This window comes from Catharus ustulatus, chromosome 1 (assembly GCF_009819885.2).
Source record: "Catharus ustulatus isolate bCatUst1 chromosome 1, bCatUst1.pri.v2, whole genome shotgun sequence".
Taxonomy (NCBI): Eukaryota; Metazoa; Chordata; class Aves; order Passeriformes; family Turdidae; genus Catharus; species Catharus ustulatus.
This window is the reverse complement of record NC_046221.1, coordinates 123717088-123736865: the sequence shown is the minus strand read 5'-3', so window position 1 is coordinate 123736865 and position 19778 is coordinate 123717088. Positions and strand designations below refer to the sequence as shown.

General features: G+C 38.5%; 1 protein-coding gene across 3 annotated transcripts in view; it reads right to left on the bottom strand.

Annotated features, from left to right (window-relative positions):
- The window catches only part of NKAIN3 (sodium/potassium transporting ATPase interacting 3), a 349000-nt gene that overhangs the window by 89816 nt on the left and 239406 nt on the right, over nucleotides 1-19778 (bottom strand). For all 3 annotated transcript variants that reach the window (XM_033072062.2, XM_033072081.1, XM_033072071.1), the window contains exon 4: nucleotides 2250-2447. In XM_033072062.2, coding sequence (XP_032927953.1) covers nucleotides 2250-2447 — 198 coding nt within the window. The remainder of the gene's footprint in view (nucleotides 1-2249; nucleotides 2448-19778) is intronic.

Below are 19778 nucleotides of genomic sequence, written 5' to 3'. Positions count from 1 at the left end.
GCTTTGAGTATCAGGGCCCCACAAATACAAGAAAGGTGCATCAAGTTAAGCCTGAGTATGCAGAATTGTTTTGGAAGGTCCACTTTCACAGTAATGTTATAATTTATGCTGGCATACACAGGGCTGGGCCCCAAGAAAAGTACAGTAATTTCACGATTACAAGCCGCACCATTTTGACTAAAATTTTGGTCCGAACCCGAAGACCGGCTTATAATCAGGTGCGGCCAATATATCGATGAGGTTCAGAAATTTGCCAACCCGGAAGCGCAAGCCCGCACGGCCCCGATCCAATCCGAGCCCACACGGCTCCTGCGGGGAGGCAGCGGGGCTGACCTGAGCCTGCACGGAGTTGGCAGGGGAAAAGTGGGGCTGATCTGAGCTCGCCGGGCCACTGCAGGGGAAAAACGGGGCCGATCCGAGCCTGCACGGCCCCTGCAGGGGAAAAACGGGGCCACTCTGAGCCTGCACGGCCCCTGCAGGGGAAAAAGCCGGGCCCATCCAAACTCGCACGGCCCGGAGCCGAGCCAGTAACCTTCGCGATCCCGCGATTCTGTTGCTAATTGGCAACTTTGTGAAAGTTTCACGCGGATCCTCGCTGCGAACTAAAGTGTGGCTTATAATCCGGTGCAGCTTATTTATGGTGGAAAAAACGAAACGTTGCTGACACCCCGGAAGTGCGTCTTATAATCGGTGCGGCTTGTAATCGTGAAATTACTGTAATTTTGTTTTCACTGGAAAAGATCCTGACTGAAAGTCTTTGACTTGAGGATGGTCAGGAGAAGGCTTGTGTGGGCCTTTTGATGTCCCTGATGCCCGAGAAGCTGATAGACCAGGATAAGACACACATCATGTGTAGGTGCAGGTGATGTCACTGATATGCAAACCAAGTGCACTAATTCCAGCCTGGCTAATCAAGTGGAGATTCATTAATCACAGAGGTACAAGTTCATCCAAGTTTGACTTAAAGTAGTGGTAAGGTAAGGAAAAAGCACTTGGCATCTTACAAAAAGCATTTAGTAGTTGAGAGGAATTATCTTGAACTTTCAGACAGCTGGACAGAATGATAGATGTAACCACATATACTGATTTCTTTTCTTTTGAAAGAGAAATGTCCTTATATTGAAAAAATGTAAAAACTGAACTTTAAAAATAATTTTAAATTAAGGAGTGAGATTTATTTCACAGATGCCATTTAGTTTGCAAGTGGTAGTGTAAACCAGATTGTTAGTAAAACAACTTGAAATACTGAACAGATCAGAAATATGCATCCCTTCTGGCTGCTCAGACCAGGTAGCTCACCTGACTAACAGTGTGGACTGCAGATTGCACCTCTTCTCCCACTGTCTAACAGGCCCTGGTGGCCATGGTTAGGACCACGAGCCATGAGTATTTATGTTCTCAAGATAGGTCTGGACATGCTGGGTGATCGATCCTATGTGCAACCTCTTAGGGTCAGCCAGTTGCCATGCACTACACACAGCTATGAAGAGAAAGAGCTACCACTCCTAGCAGGTCATATACAGCTCATGCCAAGCAACCTGTTAACCACAAGCAGAAGCAGACAACAGATTGAGGAAAAACTGTGGCCAAAAACTGGGCTGTTGCTCCCAAAGCAACTCTTCAAGTCCCAGTCCTTTCCTGCACTGCAGGCTCATATAACAGCTTCTTGTAATTTCATTTTTTGACTGGTGTTACAGCAAATGTGTACAGTGGAGGTAGAGTGTTCTGATAATGCAGAATTCAAGGAGACAAAACATAACATAGCTAAATATGAACACACACTTTAATTCCTAATATATTTCTGATGTTTTCCAAGGATTAATCCATAGCTGAGTCTGGGAAGAAACTTAGATATGTATCATGTAAAATATATTTACAATCAGGGCTGAATAAATTGTGTCATTGATTGTGAACTTTGGAGAGGTTTAGGCAAATTCATTTTGGACAAGTCTGCTTTGCTTTGCTCTACATCTCAATGAATGAGAGCCAAGGACTCAAGTTAATTTCTACTTATTCCATCTACGGCCTGAATGGGTACCATGCCTGCACAGAGCTTTAAGAGATGAAAGAAAAGAACAGTGCACATTTTAATAACATGTATATAACTCCCTAATTCAAAACCTAATTCAAAACACAATTAAAAATGTCTGCAGCTATCCATCAACCACCACACCCTCTTTCCAGGACATGCAACAGCAGTGTGTGAAAGGACTGACAGAATCTCGGTACGAAAAGAAAGGTGAACTTACGGAGAGAAGTATTTGGATAGCGCTGTGAATGACCTCTAGGTACTGGAAGTCAATGATGCAGCCTGTCACAGAGACGTAGGAGTAATCCTCCAGGATGCCAGGGGAAGAAGGACGCACCACCCTTCGGATGCAGCCAGGCCCGTGCTCCCGCCACCAGGAGCGGTGCATCGAGATGTTGAAGGTCATGAGATCTGTTTCCTGGGAGAGGCAGGGAAAAGAGTGAACACATTTGACTTTCTGTTTTTATAGTAAAGAAAGGGGAAATAAAAGATCTTTTTTATTATAGATGCAATGAGATAATTATCTTTAATCTTCACCCCAGTAATTCTAGCATGGAAGTAGAATGTTAAATGGAGAGGGGAAATTGCAAACATTCATTGATTATTTTGTAGTTGTGCACAGGAACTTCTGCCTGGCATAAGAACCATCATACCAGGTACTTTACAAACACATGTTCCCTTGAACTTACAGCTTGAAAAGAAATTTTGATGTTACTTGATTAGAATGTCACTTAACTTTTTTTTTTTTTAATAACAGAAAACAAAGACATTGTAATGGAGACAATAAAAAACAAATTTACATCATATATGGTGATTTCCATCATCAGATTAAAATGAGATGTCTCCAGCCCAAGTATCCTACTCTCTTTTCTTCCCTTTGCCCCTCATCCAGATTATAAACTTCACAACTTAGTGAAGGAACCCACATTTGTGAACTGATCTGGGTTTCAAATAAAAGCAGTGAGTTCTCTTCACTCAAAAATCATCTTCTTGATCAGATATTAAACCTATCCAGATCAGTAGTGGTTACACTCTAACCCACAGAGGACGTATAATGTCTGTGCATTTTAGTAAACATACCACTTCCACTTTGGAGTGGTGAAAGTGGCAAACCTACTAACGTACTACAGATTTTCTAAGAGCTTTACTATGAAGTACAAACAGGAAAATTCATTTGAATTAACGAGGGATTTGGATCTTTAGGTCATACATAAGTAAAAAACACTGAAGTTGAATGAATGCCATTCAAATGCAAAAAAGCCCCAATCCTCTTCACTGGAGATAAAGGAGAGTTGAATTATATTGATACTTTAAATAATTAATTCAGATTTATGTTTCCATGTTTCCCATGCTGAACTCCAAGTAAAAACATGTGTATAAAATTGTCAACCATATGCCCATAAAATACCTCTAGCTTCCATACATAACAGTTTGTGAGCACTGCCATGAGACCAATTTCCCCTTTGCATACCACAAATATGTCCTGTCTGTGGCCATTTACTTCCACTGTGACCAAAGGGAAATTCGGCCAAGATTCCAGTTACAGAAGTAGTTAATTTGTTATTTTCCTTTGTTAATTGTTTTTATTCTGGCCACATCAGAAAATCAGCAAGGGAATTAAATCCTGCCATCCTATCTATATCCTAGTAAGAAATCTGCCTTTGTGATCAGCTGATTTTTACTTCACAGTTTCTCTATCCTTTAAATACAGAGCTCCTAGATTTCCAGATGCATTATTTCGAGTTGATGAGGCATTTGTCTTTTGACTTTGCATGTCAATCCTTGATACCGGTTTAGAAAATTTTCAGCTGCAACATGAAAACAACTTGGAAATAAGAAGCTGAGAGTCAACTCAGTTTAATGAAAATATAGTCATAAATACAGAGTCACGGGAAACAGCCGGGGTGTTCTTTGTACAACAATGCCAGAGATTGCAGTGTTATCAAGTGCTTTTAAAAATTGTCAATGCTAAGAAATGCCAGTTGTCAAGCAGCACACACATATCCAATCTAACCTATTTCAGAAGCCCTTTGAAGGGCTTGAGATGGAATATGGATTGGTAGGTTAGTGTGCATCAAATATTGTGAAGTAACACTTTGTTATCACAACTATGGGAATAAGTTGTGATGTTCACAGTGTTGGTGTCGCAGTTTTCTTTGCTCTTGAGAGTTTATTTATCCTTTATTGGTTTTTTGTCTTTATGCTTTTAACAGTATAGCCTATTACAGTGCCCACACATGGCTAGTACAAAGCCAGTGACAAAATTACATAGGGAAACAGCTTGATAAATTTTGCCAACACATATAAAATCTAAGATGTTGGCATGCAAACAGTACAAACCCCTTATAGATAAAATATTTCATTTCTGGAATACTGTTATATGTGGCTCTTGGGGTGATTAAAATAATTGATGGTAATGTTTTATGGCTGCTGGTGATTCAGGTAAGAAGGAAATAGCAAAAAAAAAAAAAAATACAACCCAAAAGTCATCACAGCTCTTGCTACCTTTTTAAAAATAAATTCATATTCACACATTCTGGATAAAGTCTGAAAGAGGAGATTTTCATAATTACTTTTCCTTTTGTGTCTTACATCCTGAGCTCTTAAAGCAGGTAGAAGCTGATAATGATGGCCCAGCAAGAATCAGTTTTAGAAATGCAAATAAAACCACTTGGTGCATTAGCTTGACCTCTGAAATATCACTTCACAAAATGGCAGCCATAAGCTGTTGGAGCTGATAAATGTTAAGCTGCCAATCAATACAAGAAAGCGTGACAACAGGAAAAATCAATTTTTACCTTTTTTTTTTTTTTTTTTTTTAGCAGCTGAAACACTTCTCTCTAACTACTTGGAGATTCTTACTTCATAAAGTGAGTCAAATGCAACAAGCATTAAAAAAAATTAACCTGTATCTTTACAGTAATTTACAGAGCCATAGAAAATTCAAAGACTCTTTGCTGGGATGCACAGGTTTTGAATATCAGTGAACTCCTGACAGTGTTTTGGTATTTGTAAATTCACAGCTTGGAAACCCTGACTATGCTGGAAAAGCTGCTGCCCAAAGTGGCTTATTTTCAGTTCTATATTTAATGAAAGTTAAGAATTTTCAGAAAGTACAAGCAGATGCCTAAAGTTTTTCAATAGATCATTTATTATCTTCCATTTTTCATATTAAAAATAATTGTATAAAATGTTTAATCATCAGCAAGTGACAATTCAAATGCTTATTTGCTAGAAAAAAAAATGCTGCTGCTTCAAAGCAATTTCAGCCTCTGTACAAGAGAAACCAAGTTGTCCTTCCAACTAACCCAGCTGGGATTTATTTAACAGTTGAAATTTCAATCATGGTTGGAAAATTGCTCTCTTCTGAGCATATATCTTGACTTTAATTCCATACATCAGTGGGTAAACTATACTTCCTCAGCCAATAACCTCTCAGATAGACACCATGAACAGAGAGAGGGTAGATCACAGGTAACAGGTCTTCCAGGAAAATTGTGAGACTTAGCTAAGTAACACAGGGAAGTGAAATCCCATCTCTTACACTTCCATTCTTTAGTCAGCATTAAAGCAATACTCCAATCTGTGGTAAAAAGTTTGCTCCTAAGTATAGGATCAGCCCCATAATCATACTTTACTGATGTAGAGTCCCACTTAAATGTCTATGGCATTTTAAGCCTTTAAACTACATATAGGATTTGTGTTGGCTGTCAGCCCAGGGATTAATTTTGATTATTATTGGAAATCATTGCTATGGCAGATACATTCTTTTAAGGTGAGATGTAATCCCTTTGAGTCTGAGCAATACTGTTTCTAAGCGCTTGGAGATAATGTTTAATTTCATTATGTCTGCTTAAATTCTACATTTGGTTTCAAGTAGATGTTTTCTATTGGGCAGGGCTTTGAGCAACCTGATCCAGTGAAAGATGTCCCTGCCCATAGCAGGGAGGTTGGTCTAGATGATCTCTGAAGGTGCTTTCTCATTCAAAGCATTCTGTGATTTTTTGAGTCAATTTTTAGGTGGTGAATCTAGGTAAAATTTAACAATTCATAGCATAAGATGGTTTATTTTAAAACTACAGAGTAATAACAGCTATGATGTTCCTTTCACTTATTTGTGTAAAGTTTACACACAGTGTCTATAACAACAACACCAAAAAACAATGAGAAATTAGAATTACCTAAAATCACTAGTTTTAAAGAAAATAAACAGAAGACACTGAAACTCCAGGGAGAGAACCCAATGCACCAAGACTGCCTTGCATAACAAATAAATATTATGCTGTGACATGATTACCACCACAGATACTTGTTCTTTCAGTGTATACTTCTGCTTTATGTCATGTTATTTTGTATTTCTTTTATTCCTTGCTAGTATTTAAAAATACACTCTTAGGAAAAGTATAACAAAAACAGTGTGTTGATCAGGATGGAGAAAAAGCACTCTTTTCCTTCAGGAAACAGCAGTCAACACTTGAAATTTTATAGACAAGTAAAAGAGCAGAAAGGCCTGGCAAGGCATAATGTTAGAGGTCTTGACTTTATTGTTGTTTCTGTGGTACCTAGCCCTTCTTAACACATTTTATTCATACATACTATATTGCTTATGATAAATGGACATTAGGCTGAGGCATTAAATATTCCCATTCCATTTCCTAAGTGTAACAAGGATGCTCTGTTCTAAAACTCAAACACATATTTTATTTAAGAAGTGAGGAGAAAAGATTTTAAATCAAGCACTTGCTCAACAGGTAATAAAAATTTATATGCATAATGCCAGAAAAGGAATAGTACATTTCCTTGTAATTCCCTGCACCCAATTTGTTCATTGCTGCTGAACAAACAGCTTTGAAAGTATGGGCAGACAATACTGAAGAAGATTGAGGCCATTTCCCATTTCCAAATAGGGAAAATTCATCACTAGCTCCCACATTGTCTTTATTGGGATGACAATTGTTGAATATTGACTAATTTTTTTTTCCTGCTTGTTTGTAATTTAAACTTGCCTCAGTGTTGCAGTTATGGCTTTTACCTATTCCATGAGCTAGAGGTTGAAGGTGGCCCACTCAATAATTGTGGTAGCCCACTCAACTGTTAATTGGATAGAACAATGAACCATGCTGATTCCAGGCTGCTCAAGATATAATACAATCAGCATCTTCACCTCATCCTGAGCACTCTGGGGAATAAATGACATGAAGAGCATTCTTAAATTGAAGTGTATGGGTTATCTCTGTTTGGGTTATTCATCTGTCTGAACTGGATGTCAGACTAGACATAGCAAACTCATCTCTGTTCTAGCAATGCACACTAAACCAGAGGACTTGCATGATACATCTGAATTAATTACCACTAAAATAGAAAATTCACGGTATCAAAATCTTCAGACATAGACAATGAGGTAACCCCAGCATCATGGGCTGAGAATGGTTGAAAGAGGTACAGAGGCAAAGTAATTTTTGGTTGGTGTGATTAGAGGCTCGTGGTTCCCACTGGAAGAGATTAGAGGTTCACACACTGCAATCATGGCATCAGATCATGGCATTGATTTACTCTAATTTTTTTTCCAAATCTATCCATACTACAATACTTTTTAACCAAAAGGCTATCCTACACATCTACAGCCCTCAAAAAAAAAAGATGTATGAATTAATCTTAGCAAGTAATGGTTTCTTTTTCTTTTACTACTTTTATTCATTGGGTTACAGAGAGTGTTACCAGATTTTATTTTTTTTTAAAGTGAACACAAAACTTTTGGAACTTGATTTGGAAATTAGGCAGATGATCTACCTGTGCAATAAAAATAGTTTCCTTGCATTGTTTTATTAGCTACAAGCTCAGGGATGTGTATATTCTTTTGCACAGCAAGCAATGTTAAAATCAGATTTACTAAACTTACTAGAAAAGTGGAATGCATTGGAATGCCTTTAGGAAAGCAAGAAGTTAACAGGAGAAGCATACTGCTGTCTTCTTCCTGCAGTCTTAGGATCAGTTGCAAGAAGAAATTACAAGAACTACCAAGGGGCTGTTTTTGAAACTTGTTGCCCCTGAAGAAGAGCTCTGAACTTTGGCAATATTCAGATCCATGCTCAAATCCCAGCTCCATGCATTTTCCTTGTTCAATCTCCCTTTTGTGGCAGTCTCTCTGTCTGAGAAACAGCCTGGAGAGGTAACAGTGTATGGCAGGAAAAAGCTCCAACACACAAGGAAAAAGCAGCTGAAACAGGGTGATTGGATCAACATGAGTCTTACTTACCACTTGTCATAGGAAATTCAACATGAGCACAAAGAAGTCACAACTACCCAGAAATGCTGTTGTGCTCCAGTGGAGTCCTTGACATGTGATTAAGCAGAGCACTTAGTTTGAAAATTGCTCTCACCTATTCCCTCTGATAATCCAGAGGTATGACAGAACACTGATTTACCAAAATATGACTATTGATCTAATATCAATAATCAACTGTGACAGACAAAAGACTCTCTAACAATTTACAGTTAGAAAGGGTATGTTTATTCAGCACTGGGCAGCAGCGTGGAGTAGCCCCCTAATACACACTGCAAAATTACAGATGGGCACAGTCTATTAATTGACAAAAGCTTCAAACAAATATATATTCATGATACCAGCCCCTCCCATCCCCTGCTTCCTTTGGTAATTAGCTAGAATTGCTATTAAGCATGCGTGGTTGGCTTCTTGGTCTGGGGTTGTTTTTGTGGGGAGGGGTCTTAAGAGGAGGATGTAAGGTGAGTCTTCCTCGCCCTGACCTTTTCTATTAATGACAATACAAATAGCTTTTGGGACAACTCCAGTTTTGCAAAGAATGAGTTTCTGGTTGCAATTGTCTTTGGACCTAACTACTAGTTTCATCCTTTCCCATTGCAAGCACAGCTAAGCAAACATAAACTGACAGGCAATCAATTATTTAAGTTTCAGGTAACTATCTCACGCCCAGTTTCTTCTAACTTTTAACTAAAATCCTAATTTCTTGAAGCTTAGTGTTTCAACACAGATTTGGAGTGATGCCAAACTCTGAGCACTGCTTTGAGTTTTGAAGACTGGGAATATGACCTGGGTTTGTATAAAGCCAAGGGTTTGTGCAGATTGGTGTGTCCCTCACTCAAGCCATACCTGATTTTGGCTGAAATGAAGAAGCAAGGCAGGACAGAAATGTAACAGTGGAGAATTAGAAGCATCTTTAGCAAGCCATATACAGGCATCCATACCAATGACGTAGGAAAACATCTCAGGCCAGATAAATGAGAAAGGATAAAAAAGGCTTGAAACATCTCAGTGTACAAAAATGGGAAAACAGTACAACTACAGGCCATAAAAATTTCTGTCCAAAAAGTTTATACACTACAAGTATTTGATAAAGGAGTTTATAACATAAAACAATTTCAAGGCTTAGCAAGAACATTTTAACTTTGTTGTTGTTGCTGCTGCTTTTGAACAAAATTGCTGAGATCCCTATGGAGTCATTCATACATTTAAAATATCACAAAATTTAAATTTGATGCCTCAAAAATAAGCTGCCACAACACTTATAGTAAACCCTTTCCCACACTATTTCATATTATTTACAATATTTCTTATTAAATTATTCTTAATAATTTCTCTTATTTAATATTTCTCATCAAATCAGACAGGATCAGAGTCGTGTGCCTGAGTCCCTCACCATGTTTACAGTCTCTAAACCTTCAACAAACACACTGCTTAAAGAAATGGAGAAGACTCTTGCTTACCTTAATATTACAAACCTTGCATGGAGTTTTAGTTCTTACACCACTAGGAAAAGCATGGAAATAAAGGACACAGGTTTTGCCAAAACCCCACATAATCACTTGTGAGGAACAGATGCAATGTAGCCTCTAGTCAAAACAGGATTTGTTATTATCCAAATAACCACATTTTGTTCACAGTGGCTGTGAACAAAGACAAAGCATGGGGATAAAGGCATGATTAAGAATATAATGTTGTAATGATAATACAGTTAATATTTCCCTTCATTTCTGGTGCGTTCTGTGCTTTATCTGTCCATCTCAACTATAGGAACACCCTAACATCTCTTGCTATGCAAGGAGATAAATTCTGAGCCGGAAATAAACCCACAAGAGCCTGGGCCCTAAATTTAAAGGTTTGTCCCAGACTCTGATGACACTAAAAAGCACCACAAAAAGACTTTTGAAAACTCACTTGAATGTTAAAATTTCTGAAAAGAAAAATAACTCCTTGTTTTAAGACTAGCCAGAAAGCTTCTACCTGCAGCCAGGAACACTTTTAAAGATTAATAGGCCAGTTTAAGCAACTGCTGTTGTGTTCTCTGCTTTGCTTGCTCAGAGCAATGCAATTGTTCATGATATTGCCAACGTGTTTTATGACACGTCTGGTTATGTTCAGCATTTTTGCTAAAGCGTTCATTCCCAGGGACATGAAATTACAATAAGAAGTTTGTCTTGTTATGAGAAAGTGAGCTGAACAGGAAAACTTCAAAACTCATGAGCTCTGCTGCTAGGCACTCCATGCTGTAATTTGCACTGTTTGTTGTTTTTCTTAAAGCTAGGTCCTGAGGTCTAGAAGGGAGGCTCCTGTATCAGAAGTTCAGATCACAGCTATCCAGGGCATCACATGCCATCTTGGACAATGATGGATCATGGATCCATCAGGGTGTAGGAAAGGGTCAACTGTTTTTTAATATTTCAACAAAGACAATGACCCAAGTCCACCCTAATAGCTTAAAAGAGGCAATAAAGAATATTAATATATAAATCAAACTCCATGATTCTTGGAAATTTTGTGAGAAGATCCAAATTCTTGTTTTAGAGTGTGCGCAAAGGGCAACGACTGAGATGTGCTAATTCACTCTATCTTTTGAATGAACTCTATACAGCTCATTGGGTAAGAATGCCTGCCACTAACAGACTGCCGAGAAGTGAGAGTACACACTACCAAAGCTTTCCTGAAGACTCAGAATGCAAAATGAGACAAGACACAATAAGCAGCAGAAGTTACTGAGCTGCAAGGGGTCTGTTTTCTTACAGTAAATTCACGAATACAAGCCGCACTGAGTATAAACCGCATCTCTGGGTGTTGGCAAATATTTCGTTTTTTGTCCATAAATAAGCCGCACCTGAATATAAGCCGCTCTGTCCTGCGTGCAACAAAGTTGCCAAATACTAACAGAACCGCGGCATGGCGGGGGGTTTACTGGCTCAGCTAAGGCTGTGCAGGCTTGGCCCGCTAGGGGCTGCTGACGGGGCCAGGAAGCCCGGCCCGGCGCTGCCGCTCGGCGGGGCCACAGGGGGCCAGCCGCCGCTGCCACTGGGCTCGGTCACCACAGCCCAGCACTGCCCTGTGGTGGCAGGCTGGGACGGAGCCCCCCGCCGCCTCCCCGAGCCGCGGTGATGGCGGCCCGAGGCCCCCCCGTCTCTCTCCCGGGCTGTGGTAGAGGAGGGAAAGAGGGACTCTCCTGCCTCTCTCCCCGCCCCCTGTGCTGCTGGCAGGCAGCCAGGCTCCACCCGCGGTGCAACAGAGTAGCTATTTGTAACAATCGCAAAATGCCGACTTTGCAGCAGCTCAGCTCGGCACTCTGGCTGGCACTTCTGAGGTTGTAAATGTCAGAAAATTATTCACATATTAGCCGCTCCTGAGTATTAGCCGCATTTCTGGTTTAGGAGCAAAATCTTAGTCAAATTGGTGCGGCTTGTATTCGTGAAATTACTGTACTTGCTTTCATTTCAAAGAAGCACAAGATGCTCTCAGAAAAATATCTTTCCTCACGACACTTTTGTTTCTGCATTTCTTCTCTGTCATAACAGATATTTTTGCCAGTCTCTCAATTTTTGTGGTGGTTTGCCAATGACCTTGGCTTTAGCAGAGCAATCCTTTAATCACAAGCTTCATTTGCATTCTGCTGAAACAATGACAGTCTCCAAAAAGAATTTGATAGCATTTATTTTTAAACAGCAGATACAGTCTCTAAAGAAACCTTAAGGTCAGATGATGAAATTTGAAATCCTCCCTTTCCCAGCAGAAGTGAAGTACTTATGACTACAGAAAAGAGAATCTGCTGCAGCAGATCTCAGCTAACACAATTAATTTAATTATTCGTTGTACATGTACTACAGGCATTAGTCAACATTTTAGGTTCCTTGAAACATTTTATGCATTTAAATAAATATATAAATATATACATAGAGGCTATTTTATATATGTCTAGACAGTATGCATATATTTATATATTCATATTTAGCTGTACAAATTAATAACTCAACAGTGCTTTCCACTGAACAAATGCTAACTGTGGTCAAAGAATACAGCATAACCAATCTCCTCCAGCAGTGCACTGTATCCTAATCTTAATCAGATTAATTTCATTTGCTGCCTAAGCCACCTCCAAAACTCTCACAGACATTCACAGAAAAAAAAGAGTTTTTATTTGTTCTATTAGGAATTTTCAGATTTTCAGAGGACTAGTTCAAATTAAGGATCCTTTTTTCTCTGGCATCATTGCTCTATGGGTAAATCTAGAATCATAATAATCAAATTTCTCAAATTATTTTGGCAAGATTAATCAAAAGTACTTGACAGTGTCCAGTAACTTTTGGACAATTTCAAGTTTGCAATGCCAAAGAAAATCCGTGAGGTGCAAAGCCTAACTTTTAAGCTTTTTTTTTTTTTTTAATTTTGAAGAAATTTCTCACAGAAGCTACTTTAATCAATGTAGTTGATCATGATCCCCAGAAATATATTTTTAATTCAAGAGGCAACTGTAAAAATGTAAAAGTGTCTGTTAATAACAAGTCTAGGTGGATTACTTAATGGTCCTGTTAACAGATGTTATATAAATCTGGTCACTTTAAGAGATGCTTAAAGTTGCAGGGAAGCCTAATGATCCATTCACTCTTTAACATCACGGACTTGTCTGCAATCCTTCATCACACAAGTTTTAATATATCTCCTCTAATAAATAAGAACAAAATGAGACCACAGCAAATATAAAAGAGCAGACTAATATTTGAAATGATTGTTTTACTGCACTCTCAAATTTGAACTAATATTAATAGACAAAGAGAAGAAAGATGAGCAATTTTTAGATAGACTGAGTTTTGAATGACAGTAGGACACAATGGCAAAAGGACAGCAATATTAACATCAGTTTATGTATGTACTGAAACCAAAATCAAGATTACTATATAAAGACTTTCCTCAAACATGCATACATAAAGCATTTTCAGTTTGCCTGAGGAAAAAAAGAATCAAGATATTGTCAATATCAGGCATTTTTTCTGCAAGCTGATGAGCATCTACAAATTCCAATACATTTCAGAAATCATTAAATTTTACTATATGTAAGAGTAAATACTAGTTTTTCACTTTGTAAGTGTTTCTATTTTTAAAACTGGTTTTAGGAGCAGTGATAAAGGATGTCAGTGTGATTCCAGGAGACAGCTGAAAGTCTGAGAAGCCACAAAGCTACAGAGTTGATTTGACAGGGATGCGTGTGAATTATTTAATTTCAACAAGCATCCCATTGACATATGGGATCTACATATATTTGCTGGATTAGGGTCAGTAAGAAAAACAATAGGAAATAAGAGGAAAAGGACAAGAAAGGTACGAATATATGAGCATATTTTTACACGCCTAATTGTGTATTTCTTGGAGATAATACAGAATTTCTTTTCAGTATAGTATGTCCTATATAGGGTTGTGTGGCACACTGAGGCATAGAGGAAGGTTTTCTTGAACAAATGTGGCATATTTTGCTATAAAATTCTAGTTAAGTCTATGAAAACTATCTGCAGGTAACTATAGTGGATTTTAGAATTTCAGGTGCAACTGATGCTGGTTTAAGAATATCTCTTTAAAGGAGAATTTCCCATCCAGTCTCTGGGCAAGGAATATGAACAGAGTAAATGTTGTTTACATTCAGTTTATTCCTCATATGTAGCCAACTAATGTTTGTGTGCTTGTGCTGGTTCTGAATTGGATAAAGTTAATTTTCTTCAGGGTAGCTGGTACGGGGCTTTGTTTTGGATTTATGCTGAAAACAGTGTTGATTACACAGTGTGCTGCTTTGAAAGCAAACCAGTGGGGGATCCCAGGTCAAATCTACAGTTTAATAGGAAAATTAAAATAAAATGCAGCAGTACAAAACCACTGACAAAGTCAGAGTACAACCTGACATCCCGTCAGTCAGGGTGCTGGTAGCAGTCCCATTAAATGGTGGCTGCAGTCCTAGAGGGACAGATATGGGTCTGTTCAAGCAGTGATCCTATAGAAGGGTGCAGTTTTCCTCTGAAGGTCCAGTGGTGGTGTAGATGGGTCTGGTCTTCCTCTAGGAATGCAGTGGAAAAAGGTTGACTGTGGTGCTCCAAATCCAAATTCCAGGTAGGAATGTTTGGCTCCACCCCCTGGGTGGAGCATCTCATAGTGGGATGATGTAATTTTATCAGTCATGCAGTGGGACTCAATGGCCCATTAACAGAAGATATCTTCCTGGAGGAAGGACGGGTTGTGGAAGAGATAATGATCACTGCCCCACCTGGTTTTAACAGATGGCAATAGAATATACACTTCTGGCTATTTACATTGCAACCTAAGACACACAGGAATGTTTCTGTTATTGCTGAGCAGTGCAAGTTGTTTTCTGCTTCTCACCCTGGCCTACCAGTGAGCAGGCTGGGGGCTAGAGCTGGCAGGGGGGTACAATCAGGGCAGCTGAAGCAGCTGTGTGATGCTTGGCTGGTGGCTGGAGCAACTAAGTTCCATGACAGTGCAAAATAGCAAAGGGAAAAAAAGTTCAGAGCTAAACTAGTCTTAGAGAGATGTTAGATAGGAGAAATCAGGGAAATTTAAAGATGTGGAGATAAGAAGGATGGAAGAAAGTATCCTGCCTTTGATTGCTCCCTGGCCCTTGCAGACTTTCCCACTGCTGCTCCTTCACTAATTACCTCTCCTCAGAGCCACAGACTGAGCAAGAGTTTTGCTCCTTAAAGCTCTGCTGAAGGCTGTGTGGATGAGAGGGGATGGGTCAGCTTTAATTGCATGGCTGTGGGCAACAAAGCACTGCCAGCTCAGGTGAAGGCTTCTGTGGGGAAGAACAGAAATCAGCCCTGCCCAGGAATGCTGCCTCAGTGTCAGGCATTTGGATATTATCTAACAAGGATGGGGGTCAGGAAACACGATGGAAAATCTCACCAAATGCCAGCCCCTCTCGGTACCTCTAGGTAACGCTCATGTCTTCACATCTAAAGCATTGCAAGTCCTAACACCCGCATGTTTGGTTTTAAATGCAAATTGTATAGTAGTGATAGGTTCAGTCAGGCACTGGTAATGCACAGCCTCAGGACTTCAGACAGCTTTGGATTGAATCCCTTTAAACATAACTGTGGGACAAGGAAGCACACACACCACTAAACCAAAGAGATTTGAGATGACAGCACAGCTACAGATACACATCAACATGCACACCTAGAAAACAGATACACCTTCACTGCCCTCCACTGAACTTTCCTGTTTGGCATCAAAATAGATTTTGCCAAGTTGATATGCCTTTTTTAAAAAAATACAACTACTCATGCAAACACACGGAGGGCATTAAATCATTCATACACTGTAACCAGGCAGGTCTTTGCACAGCTGGCAGAATGTTGTGGGGAGAGAGCACCTAGCTTTGCAAGTTGGAAAACAAGGTAAACACAGGCAGATATCTGAACTTGGCAATCCTTTTAAAAACTGTAGCTGTTATTTATGACTTTTTCCCCTTTCCAACAAGAAAAGTTAATGTTATAAAGACTTATGACCTGAACGTAAAGACTTATGAAAAAGTAAAATATCCAAATGGAAAAACACTGCACCTCAAAAAAAAGTCCCCATTGTTCTGTTGAATTCTAAACACATTCAAAATGAAGCAATTTTTCAGCTGAAAATGCACTTCCAAAGTAAAAGTACTAAACCCCAGTAATTAAAAGACCATATGTCTCAAAGTTTTTCTCTGAACAGACCAGCTTCTGCAAAACACCTTATTTCTCAGAAGGCAAACAATTTGTTTTCCCTGAGATAAAAGCCATAAAAGCCGACAAACTTTATATAGGAATCTGTCAAATAAATTCTTCTGAGTCCTGTTAGTAAAACAAAAAGCAGGAAACATCTTTAAACAAAGGGGTTTGCTTACTCTCACTTTAGATGCTGTCACAGATGATTCTTTGGACAATCTTTAATCTTTAAGAATTTTCCTTGTGTGGATTGTACTAACTCGTTGAAGGAAAAAAGAAATAAATTACAAAATCCATATGGAACAAAATTTTCTATTAATACAGTATCAGGAAATCACAGAGAAGTAAAACGTACATTGTGACAGCCAATGCCTGGCCATAGAGAGGTACTTTTCCAGCTAAATTATTATGATTAAATTGTCATGACTTTCACCACCATGGAAACAATTAATAATGTTATAAAGGCATTTTAAGTATCCTTCTTACTGTGCTACAGTAGGAAGAATAAACCATAACAAGATGAGGAGACTTTGTCATTCACAAGCATAATAATGACCAGTTGTGACTATACCATTTCAATAATCAAATTAAATTAAATTTAACCCCTAACTCTTGTAGTAGTATTGCTGTTTAGCCCAAGCCTTTACTCCCTGCAAACTATATGAGAAAATTTCATTTGCAGAGATTAGAACTGGCCATTCACTGAAGTAAAGACTGAAGAATTATTCTGCATATGGTACTTACAGACACTTTTTAAGGAAATGAGAAAGCCTGTTTCATCTGTACCTAACAGTTTCACCAGTAATCTCCTAAATTCTGATAGTGATGTGTCAAGTTTCTGGAAGTACTAAACAAATGACCACAGCTCATATGCAGAGCAACTCAACATCAAACATATACTGTGCAGATTTGCTGTGTGCGTGAGGTCAACTGAGTATTTGTAGTGCATTCCCAGTGGGAAATGTTGGACCTATCTGTCATGAATGGCCAATACTCACAGGTGTATAAAAAATCAGATACGCTTTATAGTCTCACCCTATCTGGCTTTTATTTGGTTTCCTAAAGAAAGAACACTCTCAGCATCTCAGTACATACCAATTTGTGTCTCTCTGTCCTTTGGGGCATTTTAGCAGCTATGCAAATGTCTCACATATATTAACTTAAAGTCAAGATTTCATTAAAATAAGAAACCAGGAAGAGAATAAGAACCCTAGGGAAAATTTGTCTTTTTCTGGTAACAGAGAAATTGTAAGAGAGATTGATGTCAATGCTCTAATATAAAATGAGGCACAGTTACTACTGCTGCTCCTATGGCCACTTACAGTACATATTTACTGGGGTTTCAACAGTGTTACAATTGAATGTTTTCAAGCAATGAAATTACTACTGTTTTGGGAGAATGGCCACCAGAAATTGTGAATTGTTATCAAACTATCAAAATATATTATGTACCCATTAAAAGTACAAAGAAATTTTAAAAAAGCTTGCTCAAATGGCATGGAGAGGCACAGGCTGACCTTTTCCAGCCTGTTGTATTCAGGTAGGATGCCTAGGGGTGCTGGACATGGAAAATTCTGTAAGAGCAAGTAAAGCTGAAACAAAACAGACAGATTATATCAGGTGAGAGGTTCAAAATCTCAAAAACTGCTTGTGGTTGATCAAGACCATGAGGAGCACATCTTCCTGGCAGGCCTAGTTGTTGCAATAAGGATAAGCAGCCAAAGAACATGCTGCCATTGAGTTTATGGGTACAAAAGAACGTCTCAAGACTGGGCTGAAGAAGAATCCCACAAATGGTTAGATAAGCTGTGTTGAAAAGTTAAAAAGGGTCTTCTCAGGTCTCAACTCCTTTGTATATATTCCCAACCAAGAGAGATTGGTAATTCCTATTTCCCTTTTTGATGCCTTAAGACACATGGAAAAAGCAACAGAAATCCAATCTAGAGTTTGGAAGGAAACATAGTTGGAACAAAAAAAGAAGAAGGCTATGAATAGACAATCAGATACAAATAAGTGATGAAGACAGTAGAGGAATCTAGGAAACTCACTCCCAAACCTGTAAAGTTGCTATTCTAAAGAGTATATGACTTCAATTTTAGATGAGAAAGTAGGAAAAAAAAAATCACAGAAGAAGGGAAAACAAGAAGCTGTAGGTTGGGGATGTATGAAGCAAGGTCTTTTAAAAGCCTAGACAATAATCCACCAGGTTTGTGGACTGTCATGATCATGGGGGGACTGAGGAATGAGAAAGGAGAGAATGCATTGCAAGAAGGCAGAAGTGCTTAGGATTTATCTTGTTGAGCTCTACTTAACAGCAAACATCACTTCCTGCACAGTTTGAAGCAGGAAAGTAATCAGAAGAGAGTTTCCAGTTTAACTCTTGTAATACTCACTTTCAGTACAATTTCATTCAATTCTCCACCATTACTTTTACATCAAGCCATATGTATTATCCTAAAGAAGCCGCCTGGTCTTCTGTGTCATTATATTTTTTTTTTTAGATTTATGTCTTGTTCTAGCTGTTAATGCAGCAAATATGAATAATTTATTCCCTTTTGTTCTATTTTCATAATACAGTTTATTTTGCATATTTTGATCTGTACAGAACACAGCTGCAAAAATTACATAATCAGATCTGGTGAAATGCTGGTCTACTGAAACCCACATCATTTCTCTGTTGATTCCACTGGGGCTGAAGTTTAACTCCAGATGCATTACTTTTGCTTCTGCCTCTACTTAAATTTTCCATATCCTATATTGAAACTTTGTCCTTGTCTTCCAGACCCTTCTCTTTCCCAACTCAGATGCCATGCAGGAATTGCTCTCCTGTCACTGTCTTTGCTCCCTTAAATTTTGCCAAGCACCAAAACTAAGCGCTTTTTTCTGTGCTTTTTTAAAACCTAAAGAAGTAAAGAATAAATGAAAACAACTCCTGTCTAAAAATCACAGTGTTTAAAAAATATTCTTCTTTAAATAATTCAGAAAATTTCTTTCTTACCATAGTCCAATATGCAGGCTATAAACTAACTATATAGTAATGGAAATTACTGCTACACAACATGACATAAGACTGTGGCAGTATGGAACAGTATCTCCAGAACAAAAAAAGCTTTATCTCAAGGATATTCCCTTTCCTTTCCCACTAAATCAGATATCCTGCTAGAGAAAGTGGGCAATTAAATGCATTGATGCATTTGCACTGAACTGAATACAGGAAAGAACATTTAGCATGTTAAGAATTTTCTTCTTGGGAATGTAGTAGTCAGGGAAGAACAGCAATCAGGCATGAGATTTTTGTTTGGGAAAGCCAGCAGTAAGAGAATAAGAAACACCAACAGCCATGGATACTGACAGCATCAGCTGGGTAATTAGTTTCTCTGGCTGCAATATTCTAGGCATTAATGCCATTGCCATTTATAGCCATAGGGTGATTATTAAAAGTGTAAAAATCTCTTGTGACTGAGGTTTAATGTTGCACATTAGGCTTCGAGTTAGATAACTACTGCCATCATATTTTACAATATTGTATATTGCCACTAATAATTCCAGGTGACTGAACTGAAATATAAAGTGATCCCAATATGATCTTATTAATATTTAATCCCTGCCATGTTCAGAGAAGTCTGTTGTCCTATTTTTTTTGCTTTTGCCTTTCAGAATATTATGGTGGAATTACACTAATTTTTTTGAGAAAAAATACTTGAAATTAGGAAGTTGTAAATATTGCATTTATCCTATTTCACTATTTCAT